General features: G+C 40.9%; 1 protein-coding gene across 1 annotated transcript; it reads left to right on the forward strand.

Moving 5' to 3' along the window:
* Nucleotides 1-4,032: 4,032 nt before the first annotated feature.
* On the forward strand, nt 4,033-16,763 carry nat8l (N-acetyltransferase 8-like). The gene is made up of 3 exons (XM_015027942.1): nt 4,033-4,711; nt 5,950-6,114; nt 15,531-16,763. The coding sequence occupies exons 1-3, from the start codon at nt 4,402-4,404 to the stop codon at nt 15,896-15,898; spliced, it is 843 nt and encodes a 280-aa protein (XP_014883428.1). The 5' UTR covers nt 4,033-4,401; the 3' UTR covers nt 15,899-16,763.
* Nucleotides 16,764-21,611: the final 4,848 nt, after the last annotated feature.

Consider the following 21,611-nt stretch of genomic DNA (forward strand, 5'->3'; position numbering starts at 1 on the left):
TCCACCGATCTCCTCCATTCTGCCATTCCTCCTGAACAAGATGCAGAGATACTTACGTTCCTCGCCTTGAGCCAAAGACAGCAGACTCTCATCCCAGCTGTGAACAGAACTACATCATCTGCAAAAAGTAAAGCAGTTTATTTTTTTAACGGGTTTGAGACGATGGTCATATAAAACTCCTTAATTCGGATGTCTATGTTTACACTAAAAGAAAGCAGCTGAGAGTTTTCTCTGAGTTTTTTCATTAAAGAAGTTTGGAAAACATCCTATGCTGAGTGTAATTCACAACGCTCCTCTGAAAATCCCCACAACTTCCACTTCTAACATAAAGTTTTTCTGTCATCCTGAAATCAGTCGGCTGAGGAAACCCAAATATATCGTTAGCAGAGACCCCCACTTTGCTTGAGCTTAAATGATTCACAACCTGCTAAGCTTTTGCATCAGATCTCTGTAACTTCCTGTGAAATACGTCACCTAAATGTCGGCTGAATCAGTGGCATCCCAACTTCATCTTCCGACTCGCGACTAACAGGGACTCAAACAAGCCCAAAGTACGGCTGTCGCACGACAAGCCACGGCACGCATTGTAGGATTTATATTTTTAACTTATTGCTACAAATATGGTAAAAAAAAAAAGAAGGAAAAAAAAATTCAAAAAAATCCATGAATTCTTAATATTTTCTCTTCAGGAGAAAAGCACTGATCAGACGGCTTGAATCCATCAGAGATCTAAGATCAGAGTTTATAGAAGACGCTTCCAAAACCTTCAAGATATGAAGGCAAACTGTGGGTCAAAATGGGTCAGGAGCTCACCTGAGTCATTTGTAAAACTAGTTCTTCCAAACAGGAGATGTCTTAAAGCTATCAGCACAAACTTTCCTACCAAGTATTGAAAAAACTTACATTCAAAACTTATTTAATATCTTCCCTTGTTATTCCAGGTAACTGAAGGATTATTTTTCCATTCCTGTGTATGCATGGATTACCTGGATTATAACAGACATGTGGGGCGAATTACATGTAAACAGATGTGTCCAAAACTTACTTTCCCTGCTGTGAATAACTGGCAGGATATTTGCTGATTTAAACGTTTTGGTTTGACATCAAAAACCGACTTTAATCTCAAAGAATAAAGTCGATTTTAAGGGGAAAGGGAATATTTCTTTCTCCCTGCAATCAAGGCATACAGCTGGAGTGAGTGGCAAAAATTACAGTTATGAAATTAAATGTAACATTTATTGCCTGGTTTTTGTGTCATCACTAGGAGTGTTTACAACCTTCCCATCCATCATGCACACTAGCCTCGTGTTGCTACATTACTGGCAGCACATAAAAGCTCCACTCTAACCGGGCAGGCACCACTGAGCATGCTCAGAGCGTCCTGCAGCCGGTCGAATCTGCTGTAGATGATGTACCGATCTAATGGAAAAAAAAAAGAAAAAAAGAACATCTTCTTAGGTATTTTTTAGAGGAGAAAATGTTCACGCTGAGTCAACGGTATGAGGATTTCTGCAGGATGTCTGCCTGAGCCTTCTCCTCCTCTTCCTCCTGCTGCTCACTGAGGAGGAGGAGGGAGAGGAGGAGAGGAGGAGGGAGAAGAGAAAGAGGCGGAGAGAAAGATGCAGCCTCATCAATAGAAAACTAGTTCTGATCCAGTTCAAACTAGTTCTGCTTTATTAGCCTGCGAGGAGATCTGCAGTTCCACTTTAAATGCTGCAGACAGAGGGCAGAATCGCACAGGGAGAGATCTGCACTTTGACTTTACGCAAACCAGCAAGCCTTTCGGTTTTCCAGTCCTCTTCCTTCCTTCCTTCCTTAATCTCTGTGCGTGCGTCATAAATTGATGTAAATGTGAATTCAGATCAATAAACAACTTCAGTAATCGAACAACAATCAATGCAATATTAATGATTCGTCCGAGTGAGCTGCACCGGTAGCGGTTAAACACCGCCGAGCATGCGACAGGAGACAACAAAGAAGCAGCTCCGGCATCATCATCATCATCATCATCATCAACCCAACCCCCGTCCCCTCAAAAAAAAAAAAAAAAGAAAAAGAAAAAAAAGCTGTGGGTTATTAATTTGCAACCAATGTTCAATAGATACTAATGGATGGGGCAGCAAGGCGAAGATAATCTCCGTGTAGGGAGAGATTTCTGGCAGAAGCAGGGTGGCGCGGCGGGCTGGAGAGACGGAGGGATCACTGCAGTGCAGCAGAGCTGTCACTCACAGCCCCATTGTGAGTCTGGCTCGCACAGCCAGCCTCCTCGGGGCTCGTTCTGTGGACAACTCCTGCTCTGATATGGATTTAAAGAAATCACACAAGGGCAGCTGTGTGTAACACAAAACAAGAATATTTCATCTGTATTTCAGTTCCTCTAAAGAACGCTGACATTGTAAAACAATTCTTGTTTCGAATGGTCTGCAGTCGATCCGGCTGTGATGCAGCTCGCCTCCTGTCTGCATCACACAAAACGTCAGCCTCTGATTCCGCAGCGACGGGGCTTTACGCCCAGGGCAGAATGACCTGGGAGGGCGGCAGGAAGCAGAAACACCCAGGACTGAAGCAAAATCTCTGTTGGTCAAATCTGGGGTTAGTTATTCTGCTGTAAACTTAGATTCTGTAAAATAGCATCAATTGTGTTTAGAGAATCTAATATTTTCTGTCCATGTATTGATCAGTACTTCTTAAACTGATATTGACTTCTCCCCATTTCATAAAATAAATAACAGCTGCAAGAGGATGTCTTGCAAAAAAACTACATATATAAATACTGCAAAGCGTGTACTTTTCTAACTTAAATGCCAAGCATTTATTTAAAAAAAACATTGATAAATAAAGATTTACAAAATGTATAAAATACAAATGTATTTTTTTATTTATAAAAATATTTATTTTTGTAATTTAAAGTTAATTACTGAACCGTTTTATTCAGTTTTATATTAAACTGAATAAATATGGAAAAAATAAACATATTGATATATTTTTATATGAATATGTAAACTATTATTTAAGCTGTAATTTATTATGTGTTAAACTTACCATTTTATTTATTTATTTCATATTTTCTGATATGGTCCATCAGGAAATCATCAAAAGTGACAGTCTGTCTCATCAGACGGAGCCAAACATCTGATTGGTTGACCTGCACAGCAGTTTATCTGCAGACCAATCACATTGTCCACTGTAGTGTTAGACCCGCCCACTGATGAGTACAGCTGACAGATTAAATAAATCATGACTTTGAAAAGGTTTACATTTTTAATTAAAGACCTACAGTTAATTACTAAAGTAGTTTAGAAAATTGTTGACAATCATAGATAATATAGATGCATAAATCTATTAAATTAATTCAGGTATTGTCAAGTTTATTGAACATATATCAATATAATTATCAAGTAATTTGTGTATTGAATTATGGCACTAATACACTTGGTCCTTAATACTAATTATAAGGTATCATGTTATGACTTAAACACAATAAAAATTCAAGACTGAATTAATAATGTGCATATTTAATTATTTGAATATTCAATAAGTTGACACATTTATGCAAATATGTGGTATTTATTTGACATCTTTCTTAAAGAGTTGTCTAAAATTTTAGATAAACATTGCTTTTACAAATTATTTTTTCTTATTAGATTTGTTTGATTATGGCAGTTTTGATAAATTATTTCTAGTCAAAGTGATCCAAACATTTGATTGAACATTTTATTGGCTGCTATTGACATATTTTTACATCGTAAGGCTAAAAGACGAGATAAATTCAAGATGTGCTTTCACATGACTAATTATTTCAACACTGAAACAATGCATTTTAACTATATTTAACTTTTAACTAAAATTTTTCATTCGTAATTATTTGATTAGGGATTTAATTTTTTTTTTTTAAATTACTTAAGGATATAATGTATTTTAAATATTTATTTGATGACTAAAGACACCCCCAAGCCCCCCCTGGTGGCGCCTCTGAAGAAAAACCAGCCTCTCTGCGCATCACCATCTCACCCCTCCTCATGAGCCCACTTTCTCGAAATACATCCTTCGCGCAGCACACACCAGCTTGTTCTCGTCCCTCATCACCGCCCTCCTCCCTCGGCCGCCGGCATCCAATCTGAGTGGGCGGGAGGACCTCCCCAACCCCTGAACCCGCGTCTATACCCGCCCCTGCGCGCTTATAAAACCGGCCCGGATCGCGCCGGAAAGTCTTGGGTCTTCAGAATCGCTCAGGGTTGCAGCAGAACATCCCCCCTCCTCCGTCTTATCCCTCCCCTCTCCATCATCCTCTCACTGTTTTTAGGAGACTCTTTTTACGCATCATCCATCCTCACCCCATCCACCACCACCACCACCACACTCCACAACTGTAGCGGGACCGTCTTTCTGCAGGCCAGTTGCATGCATTGTTCGTCTCCCAAAATGGTTTGCGAGACTAAAATCGTTGCGGATGAACACGAGGCTATACCTGGGACCAAAAAAGAGCCGATGATGTGGGGCTCCACGGCGGCCCCCGGCGCGGCTCTGAGCCCCGCCGCCGAGCCCAAGGATGTGCGGAGGGACGGGGTGTTTATCCGCGAGTTCGAGCGGGAGGACCAGGAGGAGGTGCTGCGCATCTTCCACGAGGGCATCATGGAGCGGATACCCAACTCGGCGTTCAGGGGGATCTGGCAGCAGCCCCGGACCCAGTTCTTGTACGCCTTACTGACAGGTGAGCGGTCAAAGGAGCCCCTTCCGCCCCCCACTGTAAATCTATATGGTAGCTCCAATCTGATTTAATTATAGTCGCAATCCAGCACCACACAATGCGCAGTTAGTTACGCAGAAATCTGTTGCCGCTTTTAAACTTTGCCCACCGGCGCACCGGCGTTCTGCTCCACCACGCAGCCAACAAAAGGCATGCCAGGCGCATGGAGCATGTGTAGAGAGGCTGATGGTGCTGATGCTGTGGTCACATGCCGGCGTGACTTCAATGAATGAGGGAGTCAGTTTGACGATCGGCCCACAGGGTGCGCCCATCGCTCAGAAAATTAAAACAAAAGGACGGACAGAAAAAGAGAGGAGGAAGGAAAGAAAGAAACAAAGAAAGAAAGAAAGGGAATTAAATCCCCTCCATGCGCCACTGAATTTCTCTCTTTTGTTTATTCAAATTAAAACCTCGTGACTAGGCGAGGTGCCAGGAAGACATAACAGATTCCTACCGCTAAATCCTGTGAAAGTTATTAGAGAAAAAAAAATGTTTGCTTTAAACATTAAAAATGTTTCACTCTGCTGAGTAAATAGTTGCGTGCAGCTCAACGTGCGATGCGTCCCATCTATCACAATTGTCTGTGTTTCCCTTTGCGCCCCCTAGCGTCGCACCCGACTAATTTCCAATCACGTAAAAAAAAAAAAAAAATTGATTTGATGCAATCACACCTTACTAGCACGCTCCGCTCTGGAAAATTCAGAAAGAGGTAAAAATAACAATGAAATTTCTCTTGGTATTGCAGCTAAACTCGTTTGTCTTTCTCAACGATCCTATACATCCTTAATGTGAAAATTCAGGTGGTGATCAGTTACTGAGTATCAAGTTCACCATAAAATCAACTGGAAATGTTTGCGTAGAGGTCAGGCTTTCAATAAAAAAAAAAACTAGTTGGATGGATATAAAAATGGATGAATTTGTGGATGATGTAAATAATGAGGCAGGAATCGAAATCTAGAAGCAGCTAGTGGTTTCAGCTGGAAATGCCAAACTTCCCCGGAGTGTGTTGGAACGCTGGATACAGGATAACGCCACTCATCATCAACAAACTGTTCACGTTTCTCCACTGTGATGTCGCCATGCTGTCTAAGTTGAACCTTTGCTGTTCTGTGTCTGTTGTTGGATTCAAACCCTGCCAAAAATCAAACTTGTGATTCTCTCTTCTGACAGGTTTCGTTTACTTTTCTTCCATTTCTCCATAGTAATGTGCTTTTACGTGACCAAATCTGTCACGCTGACCTGCTGTGCACCGCTCATTCTCATGGGTGCGCGCTACTACTACAGCAGGAAAGTTATCCAGAATTATTTGGACTGTGCTCTGAACACGGACATGGCTGACATTGAGGCCTATTACATGAAACCCACAGGTAAGGAACCGCTTCTACTCGCTGACGTCCCATTGGTGTGTGTGTGTGTGTGTGTGATTTTGTCAGTAGGAGGCTCCATCCGCAGTGTTACGAAATAAATCCAAAGGACCGGTGAAGATTAGGCCTAATGCTCGCCTGGGCTCGCTTTACACAGCAGCTTTAAATTAGCAGAGGATGAAGCCAAATAAAAGTCAGTGTGACTGACAGAACACAGTTTAGTCCTCAGGCAGAGGAAAACAGTTAAATATGCCTTCCTTCCTCGTTGTTCTCACCCCTCCTCCCTGAGTGTTTTCTTGCTCCTTCCCCCCACCGGCTTCCTCTCCTTGCTGCTCTCGGCCTCTGAAGTGGGGGTAGAGGGCACCGCAAGGCCTATTGATCACACCGAGGAGACTGCTGATACTCTCTCTGCAGCGAGCTCGGTGTCGTCGAGCCTCATTTCCTCCACTAAGGTTTCTAATTAGAAAAGATCGATCGAACTATTTATCCTCCCCCGGCCACCTACAAATATGCGTCGGGTTTACCACATTCCCCTGCCTTGCCTTGGACGCACATGGCCGACACCGAAAACAGGTGAGAGTAAAGCCAGTCGATTGCCTTCCCATTGTGTGCCGCTCTCCAGCGCTGCGCCCGCTGGCCTGGTAATCCACAGCGCACAGTTGCAGTTTAGCATTCCCATTATTGCAGCAGAGCCGCGGCGGTTCAGAGGGGGTCAGGCGTCGCTGCTCCTGGACAATGCTAATGATTACAGCCGCGCAAGCCGAGCGGACCCAGAGGGACGAAACGCCGGGGTCCGATGGAGAGGCACGACTTAACGCTGCTGTCATTCGTTACACAAATTTGTGCTGCTTTTGCTACATTACAACCAAATACTTCAATCTTTTATAGGATAGAGCAACACAAAGTAGAGCACAGTTCAGATGGGAAAAGGACAATTGTTTTATAAATGGAGATAATATTCAGCCCCTTTTACAGCAATAACTTCAAGAAAAAGATCCAGCTCAACCAACTGTTTTAGCAAACACTAGCCACCTCTCTATAATTGCACAAATTGGATTAAATATATAATTATACAAATAAATTCACTTACTGGAAACAAGCCAATTAAAAAAAAAAAAAAAAAAAACTCAGATTTTTCGATAAAAAGTTTATGCAATAGGATGAGGTGGTTTTCCGGCTGCATCAAAATTATTTTGCAAAACTGCAATGCATCACACGAGTCATGTGATCAAAACATGATCACATGACATGAGTAGATGCTGCTACTGGCGGAAAAGACGGAGAAGACGACAGGAAGTGGTAGTAGGAGGACGGCGCAGCATTTTTTAAAACCGCTTGTCGTACAAACTTATTTACATGTGATTTTGATTGTGTTTCTTATTTAGTGGAAACACTGATGTTGTGTTTTTATGACATTAGGGAAATATCAGCCAAGTTTTGCTGGAAACTCAGCTGGTGTTTTTATTTATTTGATTTAAACTCAAGCATGAATCCAGCTGTTCTGTGAAGTTTTCAGAGATTTGTTAGAGAACATTAGAAAACAAGCAGCATCTTGGAGAAGGAGGAACACAGCAGGCAGGTCAGGGATAGAGAGCTGTGAAGACGTTTAAAGTCGGAATAATTTATAAAACAATCCATCGTCTTTCTGAACCGCCACTGCTCAGATGTCTCAAACGTAGAACCTGCCACACTATGACTGGTCCAAGTCTCTGTGAGCCTGTCCCCACCTCCAGATGAAATAAGCTCTGACCTCTAACCTGTTCATCTGTTCCAGTTCTTCTTCTGCTGAGCGTTTTAATGCAAACGCCTGCAGCGATTCCCATAAACACTGTGGCTTATTGATTCCTACCTGCTAACGTGCTAAAAGCTGCGCAGCGACATGACAGTTTAAACTGATTGTGGTGCAGTCGTGTGCTCAACTTTTCCTCCATCTTTATTAATGAACATGGGTGTGACGTTGGGGTAAACACCCTGAACAGGACGGCAGCAGATACGGCAGAGCTTGGCGAGACACGTCTTTATGCTATCAAGGCAAAAATAATCCCCTAGTCTGCAACAATCATTTACTGGAAATAGGATCTCTCTCTCTCTCTCTCTCTCTCTCTCTATATATATATATATATATATATATATATATATATAGAGATATATATATATATATATATATATATATATATATATATATATATATATATATACACACACACACACACATTTAATTTTACATTCAAAGTTATTGGTTTCTATCATCAAAAATCTATATTGCTGACTCTCTACTGCAGTTTTCTCAGTCAACATTTAGAAGGAGCTGGATTACTTAACCTTTTAAATTGGTCAATATGAGTTTTAGTCATTATGTATTCATGTTCATCTGCTTTTCTTATCTCACTTCAAATGAATCTCTTTAATGATTGAACCCATGGGGTTAACTGGTTTAAAACACGTGAAGCTGACTGAAAAAGCAACGAGCACAGGGTTACACCGTCAATACGTAACCCTGGAAATAAAAGCAAACTCTGTCCGACTCCAGCAACACCTGCTGTGTACCAACACTGGTGTGGTTTCATAACCACAAGATGAGACGACAGATTAGAGAAAACAAAAATAAAAGTGCTAGAAGGAGAGGCAGGATAGAAAGAGAGGCAATGAAAAGGATTAATGTTTATATGTATTAGGATAAAGACACCAGGAGCTTCCTGGTCACCAGCTAGATAAAGAGAGAGAATATCTCAGATTTAAAAGGCACACCTCCTCTAGCGCTTTCTGTCGTTGTATTTTGAACCACTGTGCTTCCTTTCTTCCACGTGATCCACGATCCGGACACAAAGGAAGTAATGTCTCCAGTGAAAAGCCGTCTAAAGTGTTGATTGGTAGGAGGATACAGATGTAGTTCCCTAATTTCAACAAAAAAATGTATGAAGAGTTTTAAGATATTTCTTTTAGATAAAAGAAAATGCAGATATAGAAAACATCAGAATGATTTGCATTTCTAAGTGTTGAAGATGGATAAGCTGAAGTAAATAATCCACAAGCATTGACTTTCTTCGCTCTACCACTTTGTAGCACAATGTGATCACCAGCTCACTTAGGCTCCCGCAGAGTTTTTTGGCAATGTTGAATAAAACCAGCAACATGAGCATCACAACTCTGAGTTGTAATATATATATACCACACATAAAAACAAATTTATTTGTACTGACTGCATAATAATGCTATTTAATCTCTTGTTAAGCTATGCAGTGGCTTTGTCTGCACTGATGAAGATTCATCAGTGCAGACATGCTGAAAGCCTGAAGTAGCTGACACAGCAGGGGGCCTGGCAACCTCTAAAGTAATTCAGCTAATTAGGGACAATCAAGAGGACAAATAAGTTTTCTGCTACAGATTATTTGGCTTCAGTTCAGAAAAAGAAACATAAGATAGCCATGCTATGGCCAAACTTTGTCCTGAACATAGCACAACCTATTTAGTACCTATTATTCACAGTTCTTAATTTCCCCATGTATGGAACATTATAAAATATATTCTTGGATACACAAACATAAATGGCAAGAGGATAAAGAAAATGTGACATTACAATTATGGAAAAAACATAGTGAATCAGTAGAAAAATTAAAAACTAATCAATTTCATTTTCAAGTTCTCTGAAACATCACACACACGTTGTGAGACTTTAAAGACGACAACACTGCAGAAATCTTTGCACTTCCTTCCATCCTTGATGCAGACGTGCGTCTGGTTTATCCAGTGTTTGTAAGAAGTGGTAATCATTAATAATGCACTGAAGTCTCACTATCCTTCTCTAGTGTTTTACGTTGCCATTAAATCAATACTTAACTGAGGCGCACATTGGAGAGACTAAATGGTGTGTCATCAGCAGCTTCATTAATTGTCATGTTGAGCTTTTTCTGAGGCGATAAATTGAAAGGATTAATCATTACATAAAAGCCTGTTGTTTTTATCTGACCGATTACTTGTCCCCTGTAAAGATTAAGAGTTTGCAGTTTAAGTCGAATAAATCTAGACATTGCACTGATGGGAAAAGTTAGTTTTTAGAGCCTTGGAAAAGCTCATGAACATTTTCCATGTTTGTGCTGTCACAACTACAAACGTCAATGTTTCTCATCAGGACATGTAGAACCAACATAAAGTTACTATGTGGTTGTGATGTGGAAGGAAAGTGATGCAAGGTTTTCAAATGTTTTCAATCCTTTGAGTCAGTACTTTACAAAACCAGCTTCTGATGCTGAGGCTGAAATTGTTGCCGTACTTTCAATAAAACTTCACTTAGACTTTAAATAATCGCAACACTTGACCCTACTTTAATCTGAAAACCACCACATTGTAGGTTTTATTGCATGTTTAGAGTCATTGTCCTGCTGGAACTTTCCTCTACTTTGGGATGTCTGTCACATAAAATGCCATTAAAGTACATTTTCGATCGCTATGAAAACTGATTCAGTGATGCATTTGTTGAGCTTTTTCCATTGTAAGTGATATTGTCTTGGTCTTACATGTAAGATTTAAGTTTAGTAACTTTTTGACGATTTTTGAACATTCGGATGAATGCATTAACATGAAAATAATGACCTGGACACAGCGAAGACTGGGTTTATGCAGGTTTCACCAACTCAAACTTTTAAGACCATTATGACAAACATCTGAGGCCAAAATCACTATATAATAATAAATGCATCAGCAGCTTGTTACCTGTAGGCGCAGTGAGCAAAAGCCTACATAGAATATATGAGTTTAAAAAATCCTGCCATGTCAAAATTTAAGACCTGTAATTACTTATTTAAAGGTAACTTACATCTTCTTGAATTAAGACATTTTAAGGCCTTAATTTTAGATTACGGATGCACTGGCACCCTGTAACAGTAGCATGTGTGAAAATTAAGGCACAAGTCATTCAACCTGCAAAGGTTGCATGCTGATGGGCAGCGAGGCTAAAACTGAAATGCACACAGCGAGAGCTCCTGATGGAGATTTCAAAGCAGAGCGAGAGAGAGAGAGCGAGAATGTCTGCAAAATGTCACATCAAGGCAGCAATCTTCTCTGCAGCGCAGTTCAGGCTGTGATGAAAACGACTTCTGTTTCAAATCCTCACTTCTCAACAAATGAATTATTTATTTACTGCGTTTCTGCACACGTGCACAACGTCTGACAGTCCGCTCTCATTTAACGGGGGGAGGAGAAAAACTGCTGATGCTTGAGTTCCCTGTGACAGGCGAATCCATTCCTGCAGCGTGAACTTTGACCTAAAGCGCGGGGCGTTTCTTAGAGAGCGCATCAAGGAGGCTGTTATGCATGGCTAGATAATTTTATTAATGTAAAAAAATAAAACAAATAGATGAAATAAAAGCAATGAAATTTATAAATTCATTCAGCTTCTTATTGTTGTGTCGTGGAATTAAAGAAGACTTGCAAATTAAAATCGCTTTCTCCAAAAATGACAGTAAGCAGAGACAAACAATGCGATGCAGAGAACGGTGCTCTCCTGTTCTGAGCGTGTTCACGCAGCGCTCGTCTCTTTGTGGAAGTGAAGCTGAGTCTAGACGAAACGCTTATCAACTGAATTAGCCCTGCAGGTTTCATCTGAAGGAAACAAGAATAATCCTGTTAGCGATCAGATCCAATCCCCAATGCGCTCCTCTGGGTGTGTGTGTGTGTGTGTGTGTGTGTGTGTGTGTGTGTGTGTGTGTGTGCGCACAATTTGGGGGGATTTCATACAGGCTTCCAGTCAGAGTATCACTGAGTGTTTGACACTCCCACACTGATGCCAGTTCAGTGCAGTAATCTGATTTTTTTCTGCATGTAGGATGCATTACAAAGGATCTCCCCACTGCTCTTCCTCTTTTTCTTGCCTTCGTGTATTTCATCTGTTGACGTCCCCTCCCCTGCAGATTATTCATCATTCTTTGCTCCCCTCTTTGTGCTTGGATGTCCTTTAGGGATCATCACTATTACCGTCAACACAGAAGCCCCTCTAGTTCTACTTCTTCTTATCCAAGAGACATGAATAATTTCTTCTTTTTTTGTCCCTCTTTCCTTTCCTCCCCTCTTCCATGTCTTTTTTTCCCCGAGTGAGTAAGCTCATTCATTCGACTTGCACACAAACACTAAACCACTGGTGGTTAACTATAGCAATGCTGTCCCGAGCTCCTGCAGCTGCCAAGCTGCATCAACAGGGACCTCAATGCCTCAATGAAAAAAAAAAAGAGCTGTCCCTTCACATGCCTGTGTAGACAGTCTCCTGGCTTCACAAACTGCACGGCTTGCCTTTTTACCTTCTGCACACACTAATGAGCAGAAGCAAAAATAAATTCAGACCCAAAAACTACACGTAACCTCTGACTAAACAGTTACAGCTTCAGCTGAAACATCTATAAAAAAAAATGCAACATTTGTATCAACTGATCTCTGTTTAAATATTCCCATAAATGCCTCAAAATCATTGTGAGGAGTGAAAATGACGAATATGCATGGGCCGGTGTAAACCAAAGTCAACATGCCACCATGTTCTTTCAGCAAAATTATAAACACCTGCTATATTTAGCGGTTCTTTCCAAATGCTGACAGGGCAGAATATCACATCTTTTTGTCATTCTGTTCTTCATAGAGCAACGCAACAAGCTGATGTCAGACCGTCATGCTGTCTGCTCAAATACAACCTGCCGTCCACACGTTAACGTAACACACACATACTTTTATTAAACGCTTGAAAACGGTGATGGGTTAGAAAGAATCACAAGCGGATGCTTTATTTTGCATCACCTGTAAACATGTTCTCAGCTGCAGTCGATATGTCTCTCTAACTTCTTTTACAAAACAAAATAAGAGATGTAGTTGGGGCAGGAAAAAAAAAAGGGATATTTCAAGCAGTTTTCAGGTTTCCAGTGCAGCTCTCTGTCCCACACGTTGTCTGTGGGACAGAGACAGTAATGTGCGCCGTCCTGTGAGCAGAGAGTCAGAGCGCCGCTTGCTGTCCTCAGGCCTGGCACAGGCTCAGCTCAGACAGATGGTCAGGAGGGCTTCATGAAGGCACAGCGTAAAGGAGTCGACGCTGCAGCTTTGACTGCTGCTCAGGATAAACTTTCAGCTCACGATACGAGTCGACAACATCAACTCACGTTAACGTGCTGTCATTAACTTAAAATGTTCTTTGTTCTGAATTGAATCAAACTGCTTAGGCTCCCAAGAGAAAGGAAGAATTAATTTAGATTTAAAATATGAATGGACAGAAATAAAAAGGCAAATCAGTGAGGAAACAGGAAGGAAGGCTGGAGTGAGTGAGCTACACCAACTTTTTATTCGCACAAAACTAATACAACTTGTTTTCTTCTGTGACCGATTCTTTTATAAATCAATTGTATTTATTGCACCACATAACTAATTAATGGTGGGAATAAAGAAATTAAAAAAAGAAGACAGGAAGGAAGGAAAAAGCCTGTAGCGAGGACAACTGGCTGTACATAACCTGCCATTTATTAAAGTCTATAATTGAGGTAAATTTTATGATTATTCAACTTCTTCTATCTGATTTTTTTATTTTTAAACTGTTCTCCATTGAAGCTGCTTTCATTTTAAACTTGAGCTGAGGATGTTTATCACGTTTATGTAGAAATCCCACCTTCAGCGACACGGAGCCATTAGCGAACCAGTGTTTGCACGGAGGGAACATGGGACCGCCTGCTGCTAGCCGCGCCTTGCACATCACAGAGGTTTTGTTCCGCAACAGAGGCGTCCGGATGGGCTTAACACGGGCCTGCAGAGGCATCCAAATCCCTGCTAACACCTGGGACTCCAGCGCAGGCCGGTGTCATTATCAGCTGTTTCTGTGTGTGACGGCGTGAGATGCTCAGCTGAAACAAACAAACAAACAGACAGAGGAGTTGTGTAAAGGCAGAGAGAGAGAGAGGCTGGATTTAGAGGTAATCGACTGCAGGTCAGAGGTCAGGCTCAGCCCGTCATGGAATCGTCTGAGTTAGTTTATCTGTAGCAAACAGATGGGATTTTGGCAGGAAAGCTTGTAACTGCGGCCAACAACGTGTGGCTTTAGTCAAAAGGGCGTTTCAGCATAGTTACAGAAAACTGTTTTAAAAATAAAGAAAGTAACGATTATAACAAAGATCTTATGAAAGTTCTTACTGTATGCCAGTCTAATGCGTGTTATTATCTTTGAAAAGGAAAATTAGCTCACTATTGCCCAGCTGAACACATCAGAAGTGGCATCTTGGATGACATGAAAGTTGATATTTGTGGTTCTCATGGTGGAGCTGCATAATCTTCTGACAGGTTGCCCTAACCTTGGACCTGTGTGTGTGTGTGTGTGTGTCTGACAAAGTCTTTTTTGTCTCTGTGTTTCATTTACAGTGCAAGCTGATCTAAAAGACTGAATCTTTGTGTTTCACTTTGTAGTTTTTTTTTATTATTATTATTTGACAAATATGATTTAAATGCAACTGATAAACTGCAGCCAACAGGTCAGAAACGGTTTAATTTATTTCAGTTTCTTTGCTTTTCCACTTAGCTTCTGAGTCCATATTGACCATCTGTAATCCCAGAGCTTTTAATTAGTGGAGTCTTAATGAATAGCTAATGCCATTAGACACCAGAGACTGGTCATTAATCAAATCCCTGTACGCCTCACTCTGGTTTTCTATGTTTTGGTGTTTTAAGCAGATTCAACCCAGTGCTGTCTAAATGCAGCAGCAGGATGTTCTGATCGCTTACCTTTGGATTTCTGTCAGAGAAAATAAAGTCAGATATTTTACAGTGTAGTTTGGTAGCAATATGCTATTAGCTGCAGTTTAGGCATCTCTTCCCCACAATGTAATTTAAGATGAAACATTTTGTCTGTACCGATTTGATACTAAGTTAAAGTGATTGAAATCCATGGAGTTCAGTAAAATACATGCAATCAGTGTTACATGATCTACATTAGCCTGATTGCATCCTGGATAGTATCTGCATTCACTGCAGCCTCATGTTTGACTTATTAATATAAATGGAGCCATAAATATAAAAGGTAAAAGTTTAAACAATTTAATGCCAAACGGTTAGTGTTTGATTTTTATCTAGGCACCAAATCTTTGAGATTAAATAAAATAGCGCGTTTATCTTAAAGGAATAATTCAACATTTTTAAAGCATTTTTAGAGTTTTTGTAAATTGTTAAACTACAAACAGCAGATAGAGGCTAGTTTTACAGAAGAAACAGTCTAACCTTGTACAAATTGGTTACTTTCTCATGAAGCTAACAAGCTAAGCTACAGGTTCTGGGTTGCTCCAGTGACATAGGTTTTTACTTTTTAAGACTTTTAAATCATTTCATTTGTCTTTAATAGCTTTAAGAATTGTAAAGGCCACATATTCAGCGAGTGTAATCTCTAAGCTTTTCCTCTTAACCCCCACCAGGCTCCTGCTTCTGGGTGGCGGTTCTGGACGGGCGCGTTGTGGGCATCGTGGCAGCGCAGGGCCACGAGGACGACAACACCGTGGAGCTGCGGCGCATGTCAGTGGACTCTCGCTACCGGGGCAAAGGCATCGCGAAGGCCCTGGGCCGCCGCGTTCTGGAGTACGCCGTGCGCAACAACTACGCCGCCGTGGTCCTCGGGACGACCGCCGTCAAGTTGGCCGCCCACAAGCTGTACGAGTCGCTGGGCTTCTGCAGGACGAGCCAGAGCGAGGACTACAGGCTACCCGGGATGAGCCGCTCGCCGCTGGAGAGGCTCTTCTTTCAGATCCGCCACAGCCGCTACCGCCTGCAGCTCCGTGAGGAGTGAGAGGTGACGGAGAGAGAGAGAGATGGAGGAGGGGGAGACGGAGGGAGAGAGGGACAGAGAGAGCAAACACCCTCCTTCACCTTTGAACCCCAACTGCATCCTCTCCTCTGACAGTTTTTATTTATTTTGAGTCGTAGTTATGTTTGAGTAACCCTTTTGCTATTTCATGGTGAAGTCACTAATGTTTTTTATCGTTACACTTTTCTTGCTATAGTTTTTGTATTTTAAGTTTACACACTCTGAGTATATATATTTTTAAGTTTCATTAACCTAACTTTTTGGCATTCTTGTCCCTCCCTCTCCATCGGAGAAATAAAACTACGTATTAGACATTTAGCTGGCATCCAAACCAATCACTGTCCGGCCTTTGACCCCAGATTATGTGGGGCAGATCAAACCCACCGGAGGGTCGGATGCGACGAGGTGGTTGAGATACGGTTTTCTTGAGAGGTGAAGAAGTTTAATAATTATTAGCAGCCCTGGTAAAAAAGTGTACAAAAGACAAATCTTTAAAGTAAGTGGTTCTCGTTTTATCTTTCACGTTTCTCTAAAAACGTTGCCATACAAAGAGAAACAATGGAAAAAAGTAAGACCTACTTCCGTCGTTACTTCATAATAAGAGTCCAAACACATTTTCCCCACTAATTTCCTGATTTATTTACGTTCTCTTGTTTTTCCCATTCTGAAGACCGGCTAAGAGAAACGGGCCTCAGTGGCTGCGTTTCCATTGGCTACATAATTCGGCAAATTGAATCCAAAATAGATTTGCTTAATGGCAATGAAAAAAAAAAAAAAAAAAAAAAAAAAAAAGTTTTTGCGCTAGAATGAGGTTGTTTTTCAACCTCAATGAAATTAGTGTATTTCACAAAACTGCTGCGGAAACATTTTCTGCCAACAACCGGATGTTACTACTGGCAGAAACGATGAAGAAAACGACAGGAAGTGGTGGAAGGATCTTGGCGAACAATCTTTTTCACGTGATCTGACTACGTTAAAGGAAGCAGCAAAACTGCGAAATTGTGTTTTTTTCTACATTAACGTGATATTAACAAAAACACAGGCCGTGTTACTTTATTTAACACCTCAGGAAAGAGGACGTCACGGATTACAAATTAAAAGCTTCAAACGCACTTACAAACTAAAAAAAAAAGGGTAGAAACTGCAAAACGTTTCAGTTAAATTGATGTAATAGGAATTATTTTTATTGACAATAATTAAGTGGTGATTTTGCTGACTAATTATTACATTTTAAGATTTCTTTTACACATCTCTACCAGGGGTGCACAGGTACTTTGTGTGTGCATTGTGATGTTTAATGTAACACAGAGGGAACTCGTTTGACAGCTGGCCTCCGTCTCAAAAAACCATATTGGAGCACAGCGAGAGCCGAGTCCCGCAGTGAGGTTTAAGGACGACAGGATGGCCACCAGAATATGCTCAGTGCGTCCTGTACACACTCAGCAACGCAGTGAATCCTCCTTAAACACTCGTCTCTATTGTCCTTTAAACCAACTACTAAACTTCTTCTCTTCTTGTTTTTAACTTATTTAATCGATGAACCGCTCGTTTTATCTCTCCGGAGCTGTGGATGGGTTTCTGGTTTTAAGGTGGAGGAAGGGTGGAGCTCAGAGCCTGAGTGTGTGTGTGTGTGATAACTGAGAGCTTGTCATGGCGTTTGTATGCGGATTCACGACGAGGCGAGTGTGGTTGACGTGACACCGAGCCTCGAGAGTGTGTGAGGAACCGTTTTCTTTGGCTAAAAGTCAAGTGTTATCTAACTTAAATTACTTTATACGTGTGTTTATAAATTGTTTACTGATTGAATCAAGTTAAAGTCTAACATTTTGAATATGTTAACAGCCTAACTGGAAAATTTGTAATTTTCTAACTTTAACAAAGTTCCACGTTTAAATATGCAAATTTTACTGTCAAAACTACGACAATGACTAAGTAGCTGCAGTCTACGTTTAACAAACATTCAGGTTATTGGGTAAAACACGACTAACTAGCAATACTTTGAAATGTACAGTACATGACTGAGCACAAATTACAACCCAGTATTAGAACCCATGTATTGGCATGACCATCATCCCTTCTGTTCTGTGTTCCTGCTGTGTATAGAGCTGAAAACTCATGTAGCAAACGCCGAAGTTTCTCTCGTACCTGCTTACTCCGACCAAACAACCAGCAGCAGATTCAGCAATCCATGACTCTGAGCCTAAGTTGTGTCATCAAACCATTTTATAAAGTTAGATGTACAGCAAAACATAAAAAAAAGCACATAATGGAAAAAAAAAATGGAACATCATCGTCACAAATCAGCACCACCCTCACTTTCCTTTACCCTCCTCCCTATTCATGAATCTGACTGCAACCCTGGGCTGGACCAAACAGCCAGTGTCCACCCATAACCTTCCACGACCTTCTGCATGTGCCCCCAACCCCAGAGCCTTGCTGCAAAGCTTTAATTACTTCATTTCAAACTGGTTGGACCAGTCCAAGACCCGGTCCCCGGTCAGAGATCGATGCGACGCCGCCTCTGCAGCGAGGGGACCGACTAGCGTCAGGTTGCACATGATGTACGGTTGCGTGTGTGCACGGGCGTGATGCGGAGGAGGCGGGCGCACAGGGCCGTGTGCGCGCTTGTGCAGCTGAGAGTTGGTGCAGATGTACAGATCATGCTTACCGACTGCGGCGCTGCCTGGACGACGTTATGCCCGCCAGCTCACCAACTGTAGAATGCAAACAGTAATGCAAGTGTGGCATGCCTCTGTACCCAGTGTGTGTCCGGTGCCTGCCCTGGAAATGCATAGGAGAAAAAAAAAACAAACATATGTACTATATAAAAGATATATATATATCTATATACATATATAAAATAAGAGAAAATACGCTTTTTTAAGACAAACATATGGGATAAATGTGTTTCTTTAAAAAAAGAAAAGAATAATTGTACCATCTGCATGAAATGTGTCTTTGAATGCAAATATAACTTTAAGGAGAGGAACTCTGACCACATGGCTACAGAAAACACTTGTTTACATTACTTTGAATGGACAAAATGATCTGTGATAATTATTACCAGCCACAAGTCAGTACTACAAATCTTTATGAGGACAAAACTCATCTAACAGCTGCAAGTTATTCAGAGTAAATCCATCAATGACTGAGGGAGAAGAAAGTTTGTTTCTTTCGTTGTCTTCTGTTAGACCAGCTTTGAAACGTTTGGAAGGCATTGGATCGAGGTGCAAAAAGCACAAATTACAAAATCCTATAGGTGTTTACAAAACTACATGCACCAGCGGACCAAAGTAAAAGCTGAACTTCAAGTTTAGTGTATTTAAATATCTAAAACACTGTTTACTCTAGGCATGGGCCGGTGGGAGGTTCTCAGGGTGTAATCTTCAGTATGTTTTCACTGCATCACATTGTTTACGCAAAAAAAAAAAAAAATTAACATAATTTATTGGCTTTATTTAACTCAGAAAGGCAACTGTGATTTTTCCTGCTGCAGAAATAGTCTGATACATATATATTACATGTACAATTACAGTAATCAGGTGTATTATAATAATGTTGCTGATAACATTTATTTATGACTTGATATGTTGACCTTTGAAAAAAATGCAGAATAAACACCTGCTACTTTTAGGAGCAGTTTTCCAGTGCTTATTAGCGTTGATGTCAGCTGGTCAATTAGTCAGGTTATTTGCTCCGGTAGAGAAGACAGTCAGCTGCTTAACAAAACCTCCTTCTGCGGCTTTGAAACAGTATCACTACTGATGGTTTCCATGTTAACTCTGTCCAGAAATGTTTCTAAACAACTTTCTATAACTTGTCAGTGAAGGAAAAGAAGAGGGTAAAAGATTCATAAAGCTGACCAGCAGTGCTCAAATTTAAGTCGCTATAATGATGGAAAATGTGATTTTAAAATCTGACTTTTAAAATACATCTTGGCACACCCTAGATATCTGTAACTGGCCCATGCCTACATTTCAGCTAGTTTTGAATTCCACAGCAATGATTTTTGTTTGCATTAAACCAACAGACATAAAAAGCTAACCTCAGTTTGCTCTCAAAACACACATTTTATATCTCAGAAGCTAAAGGAGCCTCTTTTTTGTTTAAGCCGTGTGAAACAAAACACTCATCTTACACAACCACTTTGTTTCCTCACACTCTTTTGAGCAATACTTTCCTGATTTCACACTGAACTCCAAATCCACTAAACTAGCTACAGTGATAGGCAACATGTTAGCATCACAATAATTGGACCGTGCCATTTTACGCCAGATCCAACTCTGGTGTCACAACAGCGAGAAGTCAGTGGCGCTGACAGACGAGACTTTGGAGCAGAAACATGTCAGACGACTTACTTTGGTGCAGATGAGACGGTCTTTCTGATCGCTGTGGGAAGAAGGAGAAACGCGTCAGCTCTGCTGCTGTCATTTTCCCAGCTTTAAGATTGAAAAGCTCTTTCACACATTTGGAGAGAAATCATTCATGCTGACAAGCATAATTAGGTAACATCATTCAAAACGCTTTTGCCAAGGCCTTTATACACAGGAATCAAACATGTGGACTGCATGGTTTAAACTAGTCTAAGGGCAAATTTTTGACTCCTAAAGACGAAGTGCACTGACTATACTATAATGCATTTACTTATGGTCTGAGCAATGTATGTTTTCTACTTCACGTGAATGCTTTGCCGTGTGAATCTTACCTCTTTTGAAGACTTGGTCTTGCATATCTAATGTTAGAATGTAGTGACTTGTATTGAACATCAGTGTTAGCTGGCATATGCTGTACATTTAGTTATGCTCCATTCTTTTTAAATATTCTGCTGATGTACAATCCGAACAATGAGTTTATGTTGTATTTTTCTGTCTGAGGGAGAGAGTACGCTTTCTTTACGACGCTGATGTTTGATGGGCTTAGGGGAGGATCTCCTTTGATTGTTCTGCTTTTTGAAGCGGCCACATTACGTTTAAAAATGTGATCAGTTTTCTTTCAGTTTATGACTGAGGAAAGAAGCTCATGTTATTAAAAACTGCACAAATGTATGGACTCTGGGTGAGGCGTTCTTAAGCAGCAGCATTAAGAACGAACGCTCGCTGGTATGAATGTAAACTGCCAACCTTTTTCCTTATTTTTTTTTTCTTTAATTGCTGGTTGCAATTTATTTTTTACTTTCTGAATGAACAAGACCTTTTGCAAAAGGTTTCGAGCACCTGATGGTTTCCAATAATTAAATCAGCCACCCTATTAATGATCTAGCATTTCGAGTGATTGTAAATAGCTGTATCTCTACCGACTGCTTTTTTATTCTTAGTTACCTGTCAGCCTTGCTGGTTTGGACGGATCCTGATGAGTTTGTATTTGTGTCGCCGGGGAACGCTCCGCCTGATGAAGAGGACGATGAGGGAGGAATGTGCCAACACTGGCAGTCAAAAAGAGGGGGCTTGGCGGGATTCAGCGCTGACTCCCTCTCTCTCTCTCTCTCTGATGCTGTTGCTGGACTCTGGACCGAGGTCACACGTTCCAAGAACGCCTAAGCACTTGTAGCACAACTGTGTCCTGTTTTGCTATTACTGTACAGAGTACTGATTGTTCTGCTTTTTCTCTTTGGTCTTAACATTTCCCATCAAGATTGTGGATGCTGTTTCCCTTTCTCCTGTATTATCAGCTGTATGTATGATAAGCAGATATACAC

This window comes from Poecilia latipinna, unplaced genomic scaffold, assembly GCF_001443285.1.
Source record: "Poecilia latipinna isolate Pla-1442-1.1 unplaced genomic scaffold, P_latipinna-1.0 Scaffold111, whole genome shotgun sequence".
Taxonomy (NCBI): domain Eukaryota; kingdom Metazoa; phylum Chordata; class Actinopteri; order Cyprinodontiformes; family Poeciliidae; genus Poecilia; species Poecilia latipinna.